This window comes from Sinocyclocheilus anshuiensis, unplaced genomic scaffold, assembly GCF_001515605.1.
Source record: "Sinocyclocheilus anshuiensis isolate Anshui unplaced genomic scaffold, SAMN03320099.WGS_v1.1 scaffold838, whole genome shotgun sequence".
In the NCBI taxonomy this organism is placed as follows: domain Eukaryota; kingdom Metazoa; phylum Chordata; class Actinopteri; order Cypriniformes; family Cyprinidae; genus Sinocyclocheilus; species Sinocyclocheilus anshuiensis.
In genome coordinates, this window is record NW_015539915.1 from 1,044,079 (window position 1) to 1,065,437 (window position 21,359).

The window sequence follows — 21,359 nt, forward strand, 5'->3', positions numbered from 1 at the left end:
TTTCTTGTGCAGCAAATCAGCATATTAGAATTATTTCTGAAGGATCATGTGACACTGAAGACTGGAGTAATGAAACAGAAATAAATTACATTTTAAACTATATTCACATAGAAAACAATTACTTTAATGTATTATTTCACAATATTACTGTTGTTGTTGTTTTTTGATCAAATAAATGCAGACTTGGTGAGCAGAAGAGTACGGTGACACATTGCTGCCACACACATTTTTTTCCACTCAATTATGTTGTAATAACGAGATGTTTTCTCGTTAAAAGGACATATTTTGTCGTTAAAACGACATCTTTTCTCGTAATAATGAGATGTTTTCTCGTGATGTCGTTTTAACGAGAAAAGATGTCGTTACGAGAAAAGATGTCCTTTTAACGAGAAAACATCTCGTTATTACGAGAAAAGATGACGTTTTAACGAGAAAAGATGTCGTTGTTACGAGAAAAGATGTCCTTTTAACGCGAAAACATCTCATTATTACGAGAAAATATGTCCTTTTAACGAGAAAACATCTCGTTATTACGAGAAAAGATGTCGTTTTAACGAGAAAATATGTCGTTTTAACGAGAAAAGATGTCGTTGTTACGAGAAAAGATGTCCTTTTAACGAGAAAACATCTCGTTATTACGAGAAAAGATGTCGTTTTAACGAGAAAATATGTCGTTTTAACGAGAAAAGATGTCGTTGTTACGAGAAAAGATGTCCTTTTAACGAGAAAACATCTCGTTATTACGAGAAAAGATGTCGTTTTAACGAGAAAATATGTCGTTTTAACGAGAAAAGATGTCGTTGTTACGAGAAAAGATGTCCTTTTAACGAGAAAACATCTCGTTATTACGAGAAAAGATGACGTTTTAACGAGAAAATATGTCCTTTTAGTGAGAAAACATCTCATTATTACGAGAAAAGATTTTCTCGTTTTAACGAGAAAACATCTCATTATTACGAGAAAAGATGACGTTTTAACGAGAAAACATCTCATTATTACGAGAAAAGATGACGTTTTAACGAGAAAAAAAAATCTCATTATTACGAAAAAAGATGACGTTTTAACGAGAAAAGATGTCCTTTTAATGAGAAAACATCTCATTATTACGAGAAAAGATGTCGTTTTAACAAGAAAATATGTCCTTTTAAAGAGAAAACATCTCATTATTACGAGAAATGATGTTGTTAAAACAACATAACATCTCGTTATTACGACATAATTGAGTGGAAAAAATAATATGTGTGTGGCAGCAATGTGTCACCGTAGAAGAGACCTCTTTCAAAAACATTTTTAAAAATTGTACCGTATATATGTATATATGTCCAAAATCTCTGTAGGGAAACATATTACACTTTGTGATTTAAAAAAAAAAAAAGTTTAATAAGTTTATAAAATAAAACACAAAAAAATCTAAACATTAACTGTTTTTTTAACTCAATAATTCAGTCCTTATTTATTCTGAGTTACTCAAATTTGATTTCACTGCATTTCAAAAAGTGCCAGGAAAGGGAAAGCAAATGATACCAAACAGACAGAGCTTAAAATATTATATAACAACATCCGTTCGGTCTTACATGGATGGAGGAATGTGAGCTGAGCAAGCACTTCTCAAAGCTAGTCAGATTAGAAGAACTCAGCAAGAACAACCACTGGGGACTTCAGTGGTGTTATAGACCTGTCAACTCATCTGCGCTCACATGGACAAGAACGAAGTCCTGCAGGACAGACTGTCCTCAAAAACAATTCAGAGTCCACTTAATGAAAACACTCATGAAGGTGTGAAAAAAATGACAAACTCCAATAAGGCATAGCAAAAAACAGTATGCTTCACAGTAACTTTCATGAGTAAGTCATTACATAATGCTTAATCAGTAGCTCAAGGGCATTTGAATGTTCATGCAAACGTTTCACATTTATAACTGTTGTTCATGATGAGTATTACATAATGCAATAATATCTCTTAATGTTATGAATGAAAGTTATTATAAAGTTACTAATACACTCATAGCTATTCTAAATCACCGGTTTCTATAGTATAAACCGTTTTTAATGGTTTAGTGTCTTTCTTTTACCTCCATACATGTAAATGCCACTTACTTTTCTCCTGCGCTTTGTTGAGCTCCTCCTATGAATCCGTACTTGTCTGTCTGGATCTCCGTGTTGGCGAAGCCGTTGAGCTCAGAGTCTGTGCCCAGAGAAGAGCTCTCGTGCTCGGCCAGACTCTCCACCGGGCCCCGCTGACTCCTGCGGTCCTTCCACTGCACTCCGTTACCAGACTGAAGCTTAGCCATGCTGAATATGAGCCCCAAACGCGATAAATTCACCTGCGTGTGGCCCAAGCAAGAATAAAGTGTGTTTTGACACACAGATAGTGGATTTCCTCTTGCCGACCGCCTCAAACTATCAACACACTCAGAGATTTGAGCCTCACAACCTCCAGTGATACTAACGATACGCCATATCTGATGGTAACGACATTAACGTGAAGTAAACCTCGGGTTTATATGACCCTGACAGGCCATTGTGGATGTTTACTAGCTACATTTACAAACGACAGTTTGACAGAAGACACACATATATAAAGACATAATATAAATAAATGCATTAAATTAGCTTAGCCAATTAATATTACCCCTCAATCTGAAAAAATATATATATTTAGCGCTTGACTGGTAATTTATTATGGATCAAACTAAATGAAACTCGACTTATTGTTGGTCTTCTGACAAATTCTGTCAAACAAACCACAATTGGAAGAGTTATAAGCTAACATGCTAACCCGACGTAAAAAGCGCAGCTTGACAACTCTCCGTATAAACGAATAAAACTCAGACTCACTGTGTTGTAAAGTCAGCATTTGTATCATGTTTCTGACGCCATCGTTTTAATCTTATTTCATATACTCTGTGTTTACGAGCGTTTGTTTGTGACTGACTGACTGGCTCGTGCTAAAGTGGCAGCCGCGAGTTTTAAGGAGGCGTGGCTGATTATGCGCAGTACAGCGCGTGCTACATTTTTTTTATATTATTATTATTATTATTATTATTATTTAGTTCCATCACATACAAATACAAGGCAGATATAAAGCAATGTCGTACAGTTTAGAGCATGTAAAACAGAATAACAACAACAAAACCTAAAATGTACATAAACATAAACATGAAAAAAAATAAAGAAATACCAGGACAAAAAAGTGTTATAGCGCGTGTCTACAATACAGTATTATTTACATCACCTTAAGATTACAACAATAAACTGTAATATTTTATCAATAAGAGCATAAAGTTTTTGACATGCATATTTTAAGTCGTTCTTTGGTGCGTCAGGAACAGCAGTTTAATGTCATTTACAGTTTTATCATTTTATGGCGTATTACATTAACATTTAATGTAATTAAAGTATTAAATAATAATAATTTTAATAATATTTAATTATTATTAATTATTTAAATTAGAGAACTCGGAGGGACCAATAAATCCTCAATGGCTTTCCAGTTTGGCTACTTGCCATAGTGCTCAATCTTTAACCATGCATTGCCTTTCATGATGACAAAGCAATTATACAGTGTATCCCTCACATGCTGTTCTCATGATTGTCATAGGAAAGTCATGATGGATGAGCTTACATTTTCAGTTCACATGCATGCAGAACTGCATATTTATTAAATAGTTTATAATAAACTATATATATAAACATTTTAATTTTTGCCCTAAGCTTTTGGCTGCTCTCCTGTGGATGACTCAAATATCAGTAATTGCCAGATGCAAGTGAAGTGCGTTTGGCAGATTCAAAATCTAATGTGAAATCTGAAAAAAAAAAATATAAACTCAAAAATAAATAAATAAAATGTTTATTACTCTCTTGTTACCAAAGTGAACTGTGAAAAAGACATCGCAATCATGTATGATATACCATGCACATTAATGCTGATACATGCAGGGAATCAGGTATTTTAACCCTCTGTGGTATTTCCTTTACATTCCTGCTATTAAAATAAATAAATAAAGGGGCTTTTTCCATTATCTGTATATTTCTGCATCTTTTGCAAGAGCCATTCTTTCAATTATTTTTCACCAAATAGTGAATGTGTAGTGCCTGCAGTTGTAATGCATCACATTGCATTAGATTTAAATGTAGCCACACATTTTGGGAGCCGCTGCACAAATGAAACATCTATCTTTTCCTTTCTTGCTGGGGGAAAAAATAATTACATTAACAGTTATTGCTGTGTTAAATGTTTGTTAAAGTTAAATCTCAAAGTTATCTTACTGTGTAATTAAAATATTTATAATAATGATAATATGTATACAATAGTAGAGCCTATTTGTTTTACATTTTAAACCACACGAAGATTATGAAATAAAACTGATGGTGAAAAAATACATGTGAATGTTAATTCATTCTGAACGCACGTTAAGTTTTGATACTATATTAATATAGATAGTTGACATCATTCTTCATGACCACATGGCGGAGCTCCATCCTCGTTCACACAGAGTTGGAGCTGGACATCCAGAGAGGGGGAGCTGGAGGTCATTTGGCTCTGCAGTGAGCAGTACTTGGAAAAACACAGTAGCCCCCACTGCAGAACACAAGATCCAGGGGGCGGGGTTGGATACACATCTACGGGGGTGGAGATGGTAGGTTTAGGGGTGGAGATGGGTGGGTTTAGGGATCAGGTGGTGGAGACGGGTAGGTTTAGGTATATGTAAGGTGGGAGGAGTTGGATCTTGGATCTTGTGTTCTGCAGTGAGGACCATCTCAAAAACAAGAGGTTTAGGAGGTTTGCTTCTTTTTGTTCTCTTGTTTCATCGCGCTACAGGCTGCAGTGAGGACCTCTTGGATCCAGGAGGTGCACTGATAGTAAATGATGAGCTCTGAACGAGCTCTCTTAATCATTTACGCACAATCTAATAACCCAACAATCTAAAATCACCATCACAAATTACAAAAATACAGATGAATGACTTTTTCCATAACGTGATAAATGTTTTAATATAGAGACAACATAGTTTAAAGAAGTTTAACATTTCCAGATTTTAGTGTCACATGATATTCAGAAATCATTCTAATGATTTATAATCAATCAATGTTGGAAACAGTTGTGTTGCTTAATATTTTTTGGGACCTGTGATATTTTTCAGGATTATTTGATAAATAAAAGGTTAAAAAGAACAGTATTTATTCAAAATAAAAATTGTGTTAAATATACACAACTATTAAAAAAATAATAAACATTTGGGGTCAGTAAATGTCTTTTTCTTCTTCTTCTTTTCTTTTTTTTTAAAGAAACTTTTAGAATACTCTTATTCAGCAAGGATGTGTTAAATGGATAAAAAGTGATATTGTTAGAAAAGATTTCTATTTTTAATAAATTCTGTTCTTTTTAACTTTTTATTTTATTTATGGAACAAAGGTTCCAAAAAAATATTAAACAGCACAACAGTTTCAACACTGATAATAAATCAGAATAAGAATGATTAGGATCATGTGACACCGAGGACTGGAGTAATGATGCTGAAAATACAGTGCTGCGTCACAGAAATAAATTATATTTTAAAGTATAATGAGATAGGAAACCAATATTAGAAATTGCAATAATATTTAACAATATTACTGAATAAATCAGAATAAGAATGATTTATAAAAGGATCATGTGACACCGAGGACTGGAGTAATGATGCTGAAAATACAGTGCTGCGTCACAGAAATAAATTATATTTTAAAGTATAATGAGATAGGAAACCAATATTAGAAATTGCAATAATATTTAACAATATTCTGCGCGCACGCACACTCTCTTTCGCTTTTTTTGTGCATGGATGAATAAATACATACAAAATTACATCAAAATGCGCGTTTTGGCGCATATGTCTTAACGTAAATAGTTCAGAAGGCACGTGTATCAGTATATTAAATCCGTGCTTCGTTCTAAAAGTGAAAGCAAACTAATAATAAATCTAATGCTGTCAAAGTAAAATACAAGTGCTCACTGCTCCTGACTAAATAACCTTTGTAACATCAAAAATGATTCATCTATATTTAATTTATACAGTGAAGACTATGCAGTTAGGCTATTTAATTATTAAATTTCTGTAGCATACCTGAACATTTATTTTAGACCGAGCTGAAAAACCTGAAAAGCACTGTTTATTGAACTTGTGTCTTTGTTGTATTGTATTTATTTTCTGCTATTGCTTGTAATTTGGTCATCTGTAGAAAAGATTTTTAGCACTGAGCCCATAGTAGCAGCCACAATTGTTTTTCCAATTGTTTATTTTATTTATTATTTTAAAAAAAATGTGTAGGCCTATTTTTTTGTTGTGAATGTCCCAATTGAGGTACAGGATGTGAAAATTTCAGATAAATGTTCATGTTATATATTTTCGGTTGCATTTGCGAGTTAATAAAAATGTAGATGGTTATTTAAAATAGGTATATAATATCATAATATCGATGTATCGATCGATATACTCCTGTATCAAATTGAACCGTAATCGTATCGTATAATTTTTTGAGGTATCGGCAAATATCGTATCGCTGAGTATGAGAATCGATATCGTATCGTATCGTGACGAACCATCCGATTTACACCCCTATTCTACATAAGCATCTCACATAGTACATTGTATGACTGTATTTTGCATATGGTTATAAATGTGAATGTTCATGTTATATATTTTGGTTGCATTTGTGAGTTAGTAAACATGTAGATGGTTGTTTAAAATACATATATAATATCATAATATCAATATATCGATCGATATACTCCTGCATCGAATCGAATCGTAATCGTATCGTAGAATTTTTTTGAGGTATCGGCAAATATCGTATCGCTGGGTATGAGAACCGATATCGTATCGTATCGTGACGAACCATCTGATTTACACCCCCTAGTAATTAATGATATGATTTTCATTTTTTGCGTGAACTTTCCCTTAATGTGAATTTAGCATTGAAAGTTAATGTGAATAAAAACATTGCAAGTTAGGATACTAATCATAACACTTTCATTGTACAAAAAGAGAGCAAAGAACATTATCAAAGAACATTTTCACTGACAGTCTAGTCTAAACTCCCATTAAAATCACTGAAGCTGTTTATACTATGAAATTAATATCTTACAGATTCGTACACACATTTGCACTTTGTTGTTTCTGCCAAGAGAATTCGCCAGAAAAGAGGTATTCAGTCAGCCAGCGAGTAAAGAAAACACCGGCATTTTAGCGATGACTCATCTGAACACCTCTGATTGGTCATTGCATTCATAAGCTCAACAGCATCGTGTGTGATTGGTTAATGCGCAGTGCTGTAAAAACGCGTCTTTATCTGGCTCAGCGCCAGTCAGCGAACGCAGATTTGAATCTAGCAGCTGATGATATGACGCACTGAACGTTCTAATCACGCTGGTGTGATTGTATTATTAATAAAAATAATAATAATAATTTATGCATTTAGCAGACGCTTTTAACCAAAGCGACTTACAGTGCATTCAGGCTATACATTTTTTACCAGTATGTATTAAATATAGAACATATTAATCGGCTATTTTTTGTCTTTTGGAAGCTGCATACAAAATCCCAGTGGCTCAAAAATCTTAGGGGGCACGTGCCCTCTCACTTTGAATGAGCATGATGCCTCTGTGTGTGATGGTATGTGATGGTAAAAAAAAAAAAAAAGTAGGCCTAGAAAATTTCTCTAGTAGAGATAACTGTAGAAGCCTTAGAAACTTGGCACAAGATGCTCACAGTACATTTATTTACAATTTATAAAAACAAAATAAATGAACTATTTTACATTTTTAAACAGTAACAATGTTGGTAAGGACACCAAATTGCAAAATTAGAATTGATGGTAAAACGTGAAAAGAGAAGTTACTTAAGCACAAATTTCATAATGACTAACAAATGCTAAGCATGAGTGCAGCTGTTTAAAATCCTTTATGCATTTAGTTTACTGTATTTACACATTTGTTTCATAATGAGTGATTTATTAATAATTCAACGTTCTCTTACAGATCCATTGGTGTGTAGTATCACAATGATAATGAACATTCCCTGATGCTCCCACTGCAGCACAGTTGTCAGTCCCAGACCTAGAACATTGATTTTTACACCAGTATTTATATTTTAAATAATTTAGACTGGGTTTATGATATGTATGATACTAATTGTAGATTTCAGGCTAATGATCAGTTAAAGAATATTTCACTGAAAAATGAGAATTTGCTGAAGATTTACTCTTCCTCTGGCCATCCAAGATGTAGATGAGTTTGTTTCTTCATAAGAACTGATTTGGAGAAATTTAGCATTACATCACTTGTCATTTCAGGAAAGCTGCATGATCACAGCACAGAACAAGCCTTGATGAAGTTGTTTCTTACAAACATGCAGCTATCCACTTGTTATGTTAATTGTTAATAATATTAATAATGTTAATTGATGGACTGGAGTGGTGTGGATTACTTGTGGATTATTGTGGTGTTTTTATCAGCTGTTTTGACTCTCATTCTGATGGCACCCATTCACTGCAGAGGATCCATTGGTGAGCAAGTGATGTAATGCTACATTTCTCCAAATATGTTGAGATGAAGAAACAAACTCTGCTACATCTTGGATGGCCTGAGGGTGAGTATATTTGTATTTTTGAAAACTATTCCTTTAATTTCAGTGATCTCTTACTGATTTGGTGTTATGGTGCCATCACTCCATTTCCACCCACTCTCTGTGTTTATCAGACCAATCCAAAAATAATTGTTCTCAACAACCTTCTGCAAAAACTCCTGAAATAACAAAATAAAGGACTGTAATGCTTCATGTCTATACTATGTAGGCCCGTTTCCACCACTGAATAAAAAAAAGGTAATTGCAACTTTTTATCTAACAATTCTGACTTTTTTTTCTCGCAATTGCGAATTTACATCTCGCAATTCTGACTTTTTTTCTGAGAATTGTAAGATATAAACACAATTGTGAGTTATAAAGTCAGAATTCGTGGTTTGCATCTAGCAATTCTGACTTTTTCTCTGAGGAAAAAAGTCAGAATTGTGAGATGTAAACTCACAATGGCGAGAAAAAAGTCAGAATTGTTAGATAAAAAGGCACATTTACCTATTTTTGTATATAGTGGTGGAAACGGGCTTACATATTATACAGTATATCATGTAGATTTATATTTATATAGTATATATATATATATATATATATATATATATATAGTGCAGATTGAATGTCCCATAATATTATGAATATTTTGCATTACCATTGTGTAATACAGTGCTGCTTGAAAGTTTGTGAACCCTTTAGAATGTTCTATATTTCTGCATAAATATGACACAAAACATAATCAAAATTTCACACAAGTCCTGAAAGTTGACAAAGAGAACACAATCAAACAAATGAGATGAAAATATACACTTTGTCATTTATTTATCCAGGAAAATGATCCAATATTACATATCTGTGAGCGGCAAAAGTATGTGAATCTCTAGGATTGGCAGTTAATTTGAAGGAAAAAGAGTTGGTGTTGCTCATCAGGCTAGAAAATGTTTCAAAGCCATCTCTAAAGAGTTGGATTCTCTTTGTCAACTTTCAGGACTTGTGTGAAAATCCAATTATGTTTTGGGCCATATTTATGCAGAAATATAGAAAATTCTAAAGGGTTCACAAACTTTCAAGCAGCACTGTGAACAAACACACAAAATTTCATTGTCGCTCACTTGTTCCCCATCTTTGTTTAAGATCGCCAGTTCTGCTCCTCTCTGTTGACAATCTCTGCTGTTGTCACTCCAGCTTTTCTTCTCAGATGAAATATAATAAAAACTGAAGTTGTAGTAAATCCATTTGAAGGGTTCCCCTTGCTGATCTGTTAATACAACTGGTTATTAAAGTATTTTTTAATACTTGAGGGCAATTAAAAAGACAATTACCTTGTTCATAAAGCCAACTATGCAGTCGGTTCTTGTCATTCCTTAACTGCTTTATTTCTTCAGTCAGATTATTGTTGTGTTCCATTATCTGCACTCTTTCTTCAGGCAGATTATTGATGTGGTTCAGTATCTGCTCATATTTGGTGAGAATATGCTCTCTTTCCTCAGTCAGGTTAGTGATGTGAGTTAATAACTGCTTTCTCTCGGAGGTGAAACACACACACAGCACTATTACAGCAATCAGCAGAAGAAAACACAGCAGACACAAACACACTATAGGTGCTGCGTGCTTTCTGTTCTTCACTGAGACACTTCCTGTGGATGACAGACACAAAATTAAATGTGTCTTCACACTTATACTTCACTATGACATTACATCAAGAACCAGTCTTGGGGAAAGTTACTTTTAAAAGTAATGCATTACAATATTGCGTTACTCCCTGAAAAAGTAACTAATTGCGTTACTTAGTTGTTTCCTATAGAAAGTAATGTGTTACGTTTAACACCATAACAATGTGTTACCTTACTCCCGATTTCTCTTAGTGTCAATAAATGGGAAAACTAAGTAACTTGCGTTACTTATTTGAAAAAGTTAACTCGGATATGACTTGTAAATTAAAAAGTAATGCATTAACATTACAAGTTAAAAAGTAATTTGATTACATAGCTTGCGTTACTTGTAATGCTTTACTCCCAACACTGTCAAGAACTTTGTTTTATTCTTAAAAGATACTGAAATAGTTTTGTCTGACTGATATAATGTATCAGATAAATTATGTTAGTACCTGTGTGTCGAAGTGGCTGCTGTTTTTCTGTGATCCTCAGATCAAGACGTCCTACAGTATCTACATTGTTATAAATAACTTCAGGTGTCTCTGATCTCTCACTGTCAAACATTATAACCCTGTATTAATAGTTTGTTTAGGCTGCACTGCTCTGCTCTTCAGTTATGCTTTTTATGGATAGGTTGAGACTATATAGCAGTATACAATTTTCAGGGCATAAGATGTGAAGCACATGATCTTGTGACATAATGGTTTGTGGCTTTGTTGTCTTTGCTTCTGTTTTTTGAGGTTATAACACAAGTTTTCCAGTTCCTTTTATTTGTTAACTGGTAAGTTGCAACACTCATCTGCGTCATTTTCAGCAATTTTGTCCTATTAAAAACTTCATATAAAGTTAATTTCTGCAGGAGATTTAAGTCCAAATGTTGCCAGCGTTTCAGTGTTTTGAGGTTTGGGGGCACTAACAAAGTCTGGGCCAGATCTGGGAAACCTAATAAAACTACCCAACATAAAAATCTTAAATTGAATTACATTTCTGATTGCCAAACTAATTTTCCTACTGTGGCAGATATGTCAAGTCAAGTCACCTTTAATTATATAGTGCTTTATACAATACAACAATAAGATTGTGTAAAATAGGCCAGTTAGTGGCGTTCAGATTAGTCATCACTGAAATGCCGGAGGTTTGTTCAGTGTACGCGCTCACTGACTGCTTCTGCTCTCTCGTGAATTCTCTCATCATTAAACAACAAAGTGCAGATGTATGTGTGATGTAAATAAGTGTTTAATTTCACTGTGTAGACAGCTTTGTTGATAATAATGGGAGTTTTTGAGAGTTTAAACTCACGCTAGACTATAGTTAGTGATAATGTGATCATATAAATGTTCTTTGCTCTCTTTCAGCATATAATTTATTCACTGTTTGGTTAGCCATGGAAATTAAACAAAATAATGAAATATTTAGTAACTTACAATGTTTTTATTAAACTGTGATCACGTTAAAGATAAATTCAGTCATAGGTTGTTAAAATATTTTGACATGACACCCATATCTGGTATTTGCCTAAAAAGACGGGTTTATGATGTACAGTATATTTAATAGATTACACCAACATTATAGGCTACTTTTAGCCTTGGTTCACCACCTATGCTGAATCATCTGAAGACGTTTCACAGTCAGTAAACCAAACAAGAACACAGAGATGAAACTGTGCTGGATAAAGTGGATAATCAACTACAAACAACTGAAACAAAAGACTACATTTTGAAAGTAAACTTTAAACAAATTAATCCGAAATGGTTTTTGTGTCCACCCGCACCCGCGTTTTCAGTTGTTTTCCTATGGGAAAATGCAATGGATGTCTTTGACCATTCCATTGCTTTTTGCCGTTTTCAGGGTTAAAAGATTTTTTACGTGTCTAGAAATACCTTCATTAAAAAAAAAAGGTATCTCTGTGCATACCTCAGCTGAAATCCTGCAGGCACCCCTGGCAGTGACCATCTGAATAAGAATGAAACGGACTAATATTAGCGTAGATGCCATTCTTCTTATGATGCAGCAAGTACATTGAGTGTTATGGGAAGTGTTCCCGGTTCCGGATGACCTAGTTAATGCAGCATAACAATCCTTTAACGGATTTGAATTATAGAAATGTGATAGTGTATTATGTGTAAGCTATGTTAAAGAGATCTTTAATCTAGATTTAAACTGACAGAGTGTGTCTGCCTCCCAAACAACATTAGGTAGATTGTTAGGTAGATTGAGTTTGGGAACTAAATAGGAAAAGGATCTACTGCCTGCAGTTGACCTTGATATTCTAGGTATTATCAAATGGCCAGAGTTTTAAGAGCGCAGCAGATGTCAAGGACAATAATGTGATGAGAGCTTGCTCAAGTACTGAGGAGCTCAACCTTTCAGGGCTTTATAAGTAATAAGCAAGATTTTAAAATCTATACAATTTTTTATAGGTAGCCAGTGCAGTGTTGACAGAACTGGGCTAATATGGTCATACATCCTGGCTCTAGTAAGAACTCTAGCTGCTGCATTTTGGACCAGCTGGAGTTTGTTTATTAAGCGTGCAGAACAACCACCCAATAAAGCATTACAATAATCTAACCTTGATCATGAACGCCTGAATTAATGTTTCTGCATTTGACATTGAGAGCATAGGTCGTAATTTAGATATATTTTTAAGATGGAAAAATGCGGTTTTACAAATGCTAGAAACATGGCTTTCAAAGGAAAGATTGCTGTCAAATAGGTTCCTAACTGATGACGAAGAATTGACAGAGCAGCCATCAAGTCTTAGATAGTGTTCTAAGTGTTCTAGGTGAGAGTTTTTAGTCCTATAATTAACACCTCTGTTTTTTCAGAATTTAGCAGTAAGAAATTACTCGTCATCCAGTTTTTAAAGGGGTCATATGATGCTTTTTTAAAGATCATTATTTTGTGTATTTGGTGTAACAGAATATGTTGACATGCACATTTTGCATGTCTCCTTTCTCTGATGCTCCAATTTCAGGTCTTGGAGTCTCTACTAATGAGCTGATGACCTGAATCAGGTGTGTTTGATTAAGGAGACATGCAAAACGTGCAGTGTTGGGGTGCCTCCAGGACCAGGGTTGGGAACCACTGGTCTAGGGTGTTACATACAGAGGTTTTTGGTCCGATAATTAACACCTCTCTTTTGTTTTTTTCAGAATTTAGCAGTAGGAAATTACTAGTCATCCAGTTTTTTATATCAACTATGCATTCCATTTGCAAATTGGGTGCAAAATAATTGCTAATACAGTAGCACTAATAGAGAGATACAACCATGGTCGGATGATAAGAGCAGGTCATTTGTAACTCTGATGAGAGCAAGGGAGATTTGAGATAGGTCTGTAATTGACTAATTCTCTAGGATCAAGATGTGGTTTTTAATGAGAGGCTTAATCACAGTTTGAAGGTTTTTGGGACATATCCTAATGACAATGACGAATTAATAATATTCAGAGGAGGATCTATGACTTCTGGAAGTACCAATTTTAGCAGCTTAGATGGTATAGGGCAGGGTTCCTCAAATCTTGCCCTGGAGGTCCAATGCGCTGCAGAGTTTAGCTCCAACCCTGATCAAACTCACCTACCTGTGATTTTTCTAATGATCCTGAAGACATTGATTAGCATGCTCAGGTGTGTTTGATTAGGGTTAGAGCTAAACTCTGCAGGAAAGTGGATCTCGTGGGCCAGATTTGAGGATCCCTGGTATAGGGTCTATACATGTTGGTTTAGATGATTTAACAAGTTTATACAATTCTTCTTCACCTATAGCAGATAATGAGTGGAATTGTTCCTCAGTGGGTCTATAGCGCACTGATGCGATATTGTAGCTGACGGCTGCATGGTTATAATTTTATCTCTATAGTATCGATCTTGGAAGTAAAGAAGTTCATAAAGTCATTACTGCTGTGCTATTCAGAAATGTCAGTGCCTGTTGATGCTTTATTTTTCATTAATTTGAATAAATTAAGAAATTAATACTGAATAAATACCTGGGGTTGTGTTAGTTTTCTTCTAAAAGAGATTAAAGCAAGCAGATCTAGCAGTTTTTAAGTCTTTTTTAGAGGAGGAAGTACTTTCCCTCCATGCAATACAAAATACCTCTAGTTTAGTTTTCTTCCAGCTGCGCTCCATTTTCTGGGCTGCTCTCTTTAGGGCACGAGTGTGCTCATTATACCATGGTGTCTGACTGTTTTCCTTAATCTTCTTTAATGTAAAGGAGCAACCGTATCTAAAGTGCTAGAAAAGAGAGAGTCCATAGTTTTTGAATTGAGAATTGAGACAAATCAGGAAGATTATTTACAAAGCAGTTGGTTCTACCATATTTGTAACAAGGAGTTGAATTTGCAGCTTTAGCTATATGGAGAATACTCGAGACTAGATAATGATCTGAGATATCATCGCTCTGCTGCAAAATTTCAATGGCATTAACATCAGTTCCATGTAACAGTATTAAATTCAGAGTATGATTATGACTATGACTAGGTCCTGATATGTGTGGTCTGACCCCAATAGAGTATAGAATGTCTATAAATGCTGATCCCAATGCATCTTTTTCATTATCTACAGGGATATTAATATTGCCAACAATTAATACTTTATCTGCAGCCAGCACTAACTCAACTAGCAAATTCTTTGATAAAGTCTGTATGGTGCCCTGTACACAGTAGCCAGTACAAATGTCAGTATGGATTTATCCTTAATACTTATTACACTAGATAATGTTACATAAAGCACCATTACTTCAAATGACTTGAAATCAGAACTCTGAGAAATACTGAAAATATTACTATAACTTGTAGCAACACCTCCCTCTTTACCTTTTGGATGCGGCTCATGTTTATAACAGTAATCTTGGGGGGGTAAACTCATTTAAAGTAATGTAATCATCTGGTTTTAGCTAGGTTTCTGTCAATGAGAGCACATCTAGTTTTTGATCTGTGATTATATCATTTACAAAAAGCGCTTTAACTGACTTCTGTGACATGAGGCGGCTAGCAGACGGTCAATCCGCTTCCTGACCTGGGCCCCAGTTAGTCCAGTACAAACTCTTAAGACTGTGCCATATTTCTAGGGAGAAGAGCAGCAATTAGCATTAGCCAGCTCTTTCAAATTTGCCAAGATGTCAGGCGCTCTGGCTCTTGGTTAACATTGGACTATGGTGGCTGGTGTCTCTATTGAAGGGGTGGATTCTGGAATCTGCTATTTTCATGTTCTGTACAATAGAATTGCCTAGGGCACTTTCATCAGGTATATGCAAGTATATGAAAATGCATATTTTTCAATTAAAGACAACTTATAGACTTAATATGGGCTGCTTTTGGTACTTGACATTTTGTGTTTCAAAAATAAGGTCCAAGTTAAAGAATACCTTAGACTTTTTTTAAAAAGTCAAAACACGGAAAAGTGAAGGGAATAGGCGTTAGTGCGAGTGACCAGCTGGCACAGGATTCTGCAGCCTTCCTTTAACAGTTATGTTCACAATTTCACAATTATCACATTTGAATCCCTTGCCGCTGACAGAGAAAGCTACACTAAACGTGGCAAGCAGTGCAACTGACAATAACAGAAGTCATGACTCACCGCGATTGTTGAATGATTCCGTCTTACCACAGTTGTTTGATGAACTCGTGAAAAGCGGAGCGAGAGAGAGAAAAAGAAATGGTAGGAAACGCGAATAAGCTAACAGAATGCTAATGCACTGCGCTAGTGGTTTAGATTAAAAGGTCCCACTTTATAGGTGGCCTGAACTACTATGTACTTGCATTTAAATTAATAATTTGGTACAATGCACTTATTGTGTGCATACATTTTTTACATTGTACTTATATTTTTAAAAATACCTCTGTGTAATTAATTTCTGTAATTACATTTATAATTACACTGTTGACCCATCCCTTACACCTTAACCCACCCTTAAACCTACCCATACCACCAAACCTGTCCCTAACCTTACCCGTATCCCACCTCAATAGCAGCAAAAGTGTTTTGAAATACGATATGTAAGCAATAAGTACATTGTACTTATTTTTTGATGTAAGCACATAGTAAAGGCCACCTAATATATAGTGTGACCGATTAAAAAGCTAACAATGTCAAATTAGTTTGTTAGATAATATCAGAAGTATGGTGATAATTAAGTTATATTTTAGCGGTTTAAACCACAGAGTGATAGCAAGATAGAGATCACAACAGAAAGAAAAAGCTACATGGAGCAACAATTGCAAACCACCCAGCAGCATGGCAGACAGGAACGGTCACTCCTCATTTCCATCACGCAAACATATATTTAAAACCTTTTTTGTTCTCTGAATTGCTGATGGTAATGACAGCAGTATTGGGGACAATCCGACGGATTGTAAACCTTCTGTGTCGTGTAATTAATATTTATTAAACAATAAAAGAAAAGAGGGAATGACTCGGCTCTTGACTAAACAGTTTTTGTAGCTTTAACAATCAGTAATATGTAAAGAATACATACAATAAAGTCAATGCAGTGATTATTTTTACATTTGATTATTCAATTTCTGTTTTTATTGTGTCGTCCTGGATTTACTCCAAAAGTTACACAATAGCCCAGGAAGACATGAGATTTTCTGTTGATATTTAATTTAAATAAATAAAAGGATAAAATCATTAATACTAACATGAAATATACATTGAGTTATTGTGTCACTTTGTTTTAACACTATATGAAATAAATCTTCAGAGTCATATTTTAGTATAAATACTATATTTTTATTTAAATATTTTACAACTTGGAAAACATATTTACAGGAACTTTTCTTGCATTGTTACACTGTACACACAAAAAGTGTAGTTCTCATTCGCACATTGTCTGCTTCAGAGACTGACAGACTCATCTTGACTGCAGACAGCACCATAGAAACCATCAAATGAGAGAAGGACGGATGATACAACCAGAATTGAGGACACTGCTGTAAGCGACACTCAGACGAGACACACAAGCTTTGCCACACAAAGGCCTCTGGATGGGACAGTATGAGATTTTAAGGCACAAATGGCATGTTGATTTGTATGATGGAGCCACTCCTGGTTCACTCACAGTGAAACACAGACACAGATCTGAGTGGCGTTCAGTCACCATCAGCACAACTCAGGGAGGCAACTTTCCTGTTTTGAAATGATGATGTAGGAAAATTGTACTAGAATTGATAAAAGCACATCTGACGGTTTTGGACAAGCCATGACAAGAGAATTCGGAAAAATGTGTGGTGTGTGTGGCAAACAAAGTGGCAAAAATCCAGACACAAAAGGTTTAATCACAACACCATCTCATGCAATGACACTCACTAATGGCGAAACGTGACATTTACGCACTGCCAGAGACACCAAACAGAATTGCAAAAATAATGTTTTCTTCAGTTGCACACTAATTGGTTTGCTTTTCAAACTCTATCTCTGGGACTGATTTTATCATTTAACAAGTAAAAAATCTGATCAGTTTGTTCAAACAGTCAATATCCAGTGTTATAGTACATAGGTTGCAATACAAAAATACCTTCTTTAAAGGGGTCATCGGATGCCCATTTTGCACAAGTTGATATGATTCTTTAGGGTCTTAACCAAAAGTCTATAACATACTTTGGTTAAAATTTCTCAATGGTAGTGTAAAAAACACCCTTTTTTACCCTGTCAAAAACAGCTCTGTTTTCAGCACGCTGTTCTAGTCCATGTTGATTTAAATGCTAATGAGCTCTGCTGACCCCGCCCTTCTCTTCCGTGGAGTTACGAGCAGACTGTAAACTTCAGCCGCGAAACTGGCTAACTAGCACATTATTAGGAAAGGTGATTTGCAAAGATTCATAAACAACCCTTATACTCACTTCTTCTGTAGGTGAGGGTGGATCACGAATGATTCACGCAAACTTAAAATGCATTTAGGCAGATCGGGGATCGGCGCATTCACTTCAAAGCAAAAGTAACGTTAATCCTCTGCGTCTTCAGCGGCTCAGATGTCGGGAGTAAATGACGACTGCTATATTAATTATTACATCCAACAACAAAGCACCTCAATCGCTTAATCGGAGACATCTGGTCTTCCCCTGCACCGGAGTCGACACAATGGCGGACAGCTCACAGCTCACTCAGGGCGGGTCTAAGGTAAGACGGCCTTGTCAATCAACTATCGTGGGAGGGGCCTGTACAGAACTACGTCATTCTGCCAGGAATCTCAGAACAGCCTGATTTGAGAAAGGGGATTTTAAAATAGGGATTTAAAAAAAAATCACTGAGTGAATTTTTATCATTATAGGATGGATGTGTACACACACTTCCAACACACATTTATGTTCAAACAACTTGAAAAGTGAATTTTGCATCCGATGACCCCTTTAAGAGTATTAAGAGTAATTAAGAGTAGCTGTCAATATAAAGAGAAGACCAACTTGAACATTTGCCTCTTGGGGAAAAAGTGATCAAAAATTAGCAGGCTATATTCGGACACAGACTGATCAATATGCAATTTATGACGTCAAACTTGTTTTTTGTATTTTGTTACATTGAGACATATTCCAACAAATGCAAAAATGACTATAATTGGATTTCAAACCACCATGTGTTGTTTAGATCAGTTTTTTTAATTATATTTATTTAATTACATTTTTTTGGGTGATCCTAATACTTCATTATTTTATGGCATTTCTGATCCAAAATAAATCATCCCAATTCTTATTGTCTGACCAAACCAAAAACTGTCATTACTCCAGCAAACTGTTAGCTCCGCCTTAAACTAATGCCATTGGTTGAGTTGTTCAAAAAACAAAAACAAACAAAAAAACAAAACAAATTGCAATTCTGTTTGCTGCCTCTAGAGGCGCTGATATCACACACACATCACCTTTGACTAAAATAAAAAGACAGCTAAAACATTTTCGACCTAGATCACACATTTGGTAATTGACAAGTACACAACTGAATAACCATTACTTATGACTGGCTGTTTAGTTCATTTCCATTTCATTTATCTAGAAAGAAAATCAGATTTGGGACACTATGGTAATTCCGGCAGATACTCTTAACATTTAAAGATTAAACTGCGGTCTTTTAGATGACAGTGAGACATTGGATGAGAAAACCTTGGTCATGCTGGTCTAATGGCTTTCCTGCTTTGGTTTTCTTTACCGATTACACAATGTGGATCGAGATGTTGATTTTAACATGACCACAACCCACAAGACTTCACACATAAGAGACCACAGTTCTGGTCGAATTGTGTTGCAGGCACAACTGAGGACTTGATTATAGTCCTCTCTGTCTGTAGGTGAATAGCCATGCCTTTATGGAACATATCAGGACAGCAAACCTCACAAAACATTGAGTTTCATGTTTATATAGGATTTTAAGTATGAAAGCTTTAAAGAATATTTACTCATGGGCTATACATATATCAATAATTTTTGACATACTTAACTGAGGTTTGCCATCCTGGGCATGCACAATATTTCACAGACATTGGAGAAACAAAACTAAAAAGACATTTAAAAAATCTGTATTGCTTTATGTTTTTCCAATCTCAATAAACTGGACAAAAATATAACAATTATGTATAGTTAATGCTTCTCATAGAATCAGTGTTCCATTTTATCCAAAGACTGCAAGCCAATCACACTCAACGGTCTGCATGAATTGTCGCTTTCGTGAAATAAAATCGCCATCAGCGCACCCATTTTTTACTGTACAGGTAAAAACATTCATATAAATAATGTAGTCACTCACACATTTATAATTTACTAAATTAAAGCAGCACATGAGTGTGAACCAATGTGACTCTAGAACCAATATAGAGCGACACAGGAAAAAAAAAAAAGCGTTAGATACCCTTCAATCAATTTAAAAAAATAGCCCAAGCCTCGCTAGGGAGCACAGAAAACGCCGAAAGGCCTTACGGTCGATCCGTAAAGACCAGCGTTCCCTGACTTCTGCATTCTGTTGAATCTTGTCCACTAAAAGCTAAATATTTATAAAAATAAAACGTTTATTTATATACCTGACCTTTCAATTCATGAAAAGCATTGCCAGATGCTAGCCATTTGTGCATGTAGACTTTCAAACTCAAGGGTCGAGAGGCGAAGTCATGTAAATATACATCCAACACGCATTCAGTCAACATCCACCATCCCCGTGAGCGAGTGTATCTGTCTATCAGTGGATTGTGACATTCTCTGGTACAGACCTTAGTCAGGTTTGACGCCATATTGAAAATAAGGATGCCAGGGATATACTTACAGTCTTTACGAACTGTATAAAGGTCCTAGCTCATCTAATTTTCACCAAATCACAACTTTCAAAAGTTTTCAGTTATTGTCTACGTAACATTTTTCAGAAAGACGTTTTGTCAGCTGAACAATCGGTTTGATGTTAAACAGTACAATCCACTGAATCAACATCCACCATCCCCGTGAGCGAGTGTATCTGTCTATCAGTGGATTGTGACATTCTCTGGTACAGACCTTAGTCAGGTTTGACGACATATTGAAAATAAGGATGCCAGGGATATACTTAGTCTTTACGAACTGTATAAAGGTCCTAGCTCATCTAATTTTCACCAAATCACAACTTTCAAAAGTTTTCAGTTATTGTCTACGTAACATTTTTCAGAAAGACGTTTTGTCAGCTGAACAATCGGTTTGATGTTAAACAGTACAATCCACTGAATGCACTGTACTTCTAACCCTCACAGCCTCAGTTTCATTCCTGTCAAAACTTAAATATGGCACTACACTGACTAAGGTCTACGATTTCTGTGCAGTTCAGTTTCTATCTTTTATAACCAAACACAAGCTGTACATTTAACTCATCTCCTTCCTGCCTTTCAACTTGCAATCCATCATCCAAGACCTCACAAAGTGATGGTGTAGATGAAGGTTGTCTAACTAGAGGTAGATATTCTGGCTGAACATAACTAGCCAGCACATCCTAAAGCACTTGCATTTCGCAACAGGTTTAAATCTAGCTAAGCCCCTTTCCGAACTTTTACCTACCTTTCCATTACAGCTTAACCAAACGGGACACGTTATACACGTACACACAAAAATACAGAGGCACTCCAGCACATAGAGGCTTCAGAGATGCTTAACTTCTCTCT

General features: G+C 35.3%; 2 protein-coding genes across 2 annotated transcripts in view; both read right to left on the minus strand.

Moving 5' to 3' along the window:
• LOC107686436 (TBC1 domain family member 10A-like) overlaps positions 1–2,974 on the minus strand; it is a 20,862-nt gene extending 17,888 nt beyond the window's left edge. The window contains exons 1-2 of the mRNA XM_016483429.1: positions 2,839–2,974; positions 2,098–2,462 (exon numbers count right to left, since the gene is read on the minus strand). Of these exons, the coding sequence (XP_016338915.1) occupies positions 2,098–2,291 (194 nt within the window). The 5' untranslated portion in view covers positions 2,292–2,462; positions 2,839–2,974. The remainder of the gene's footprint in view (positions 1–2,097; positions 2,463–2,838) is intronic.
• A 1,476-nt stretch (positions 2,975–4,450) lies between these two features.
• LOC107686488 (uncharacterized) lies at positions 4,451–10,825 on the minus strand. The gene is made up of 4 exons (XM_016483523.1): positions 10,714–10,825; positions 9,929–10,243; positions 9,719–9,864; positions 4,451–4,582 (listed from the first exon to the last, which is right to left on the minus strand). The coding sequence occupies exons 1-4, from the start codon at positions 10,823–10,825 to the stop codon at positions 4,451–4,453; spliced, it is 705 nt and encodes a 234-aa protein (XP_016339009.1).
• Between the last annotated feature and the right edge of the window lie 10,534 nt (positions 10,826–21,359).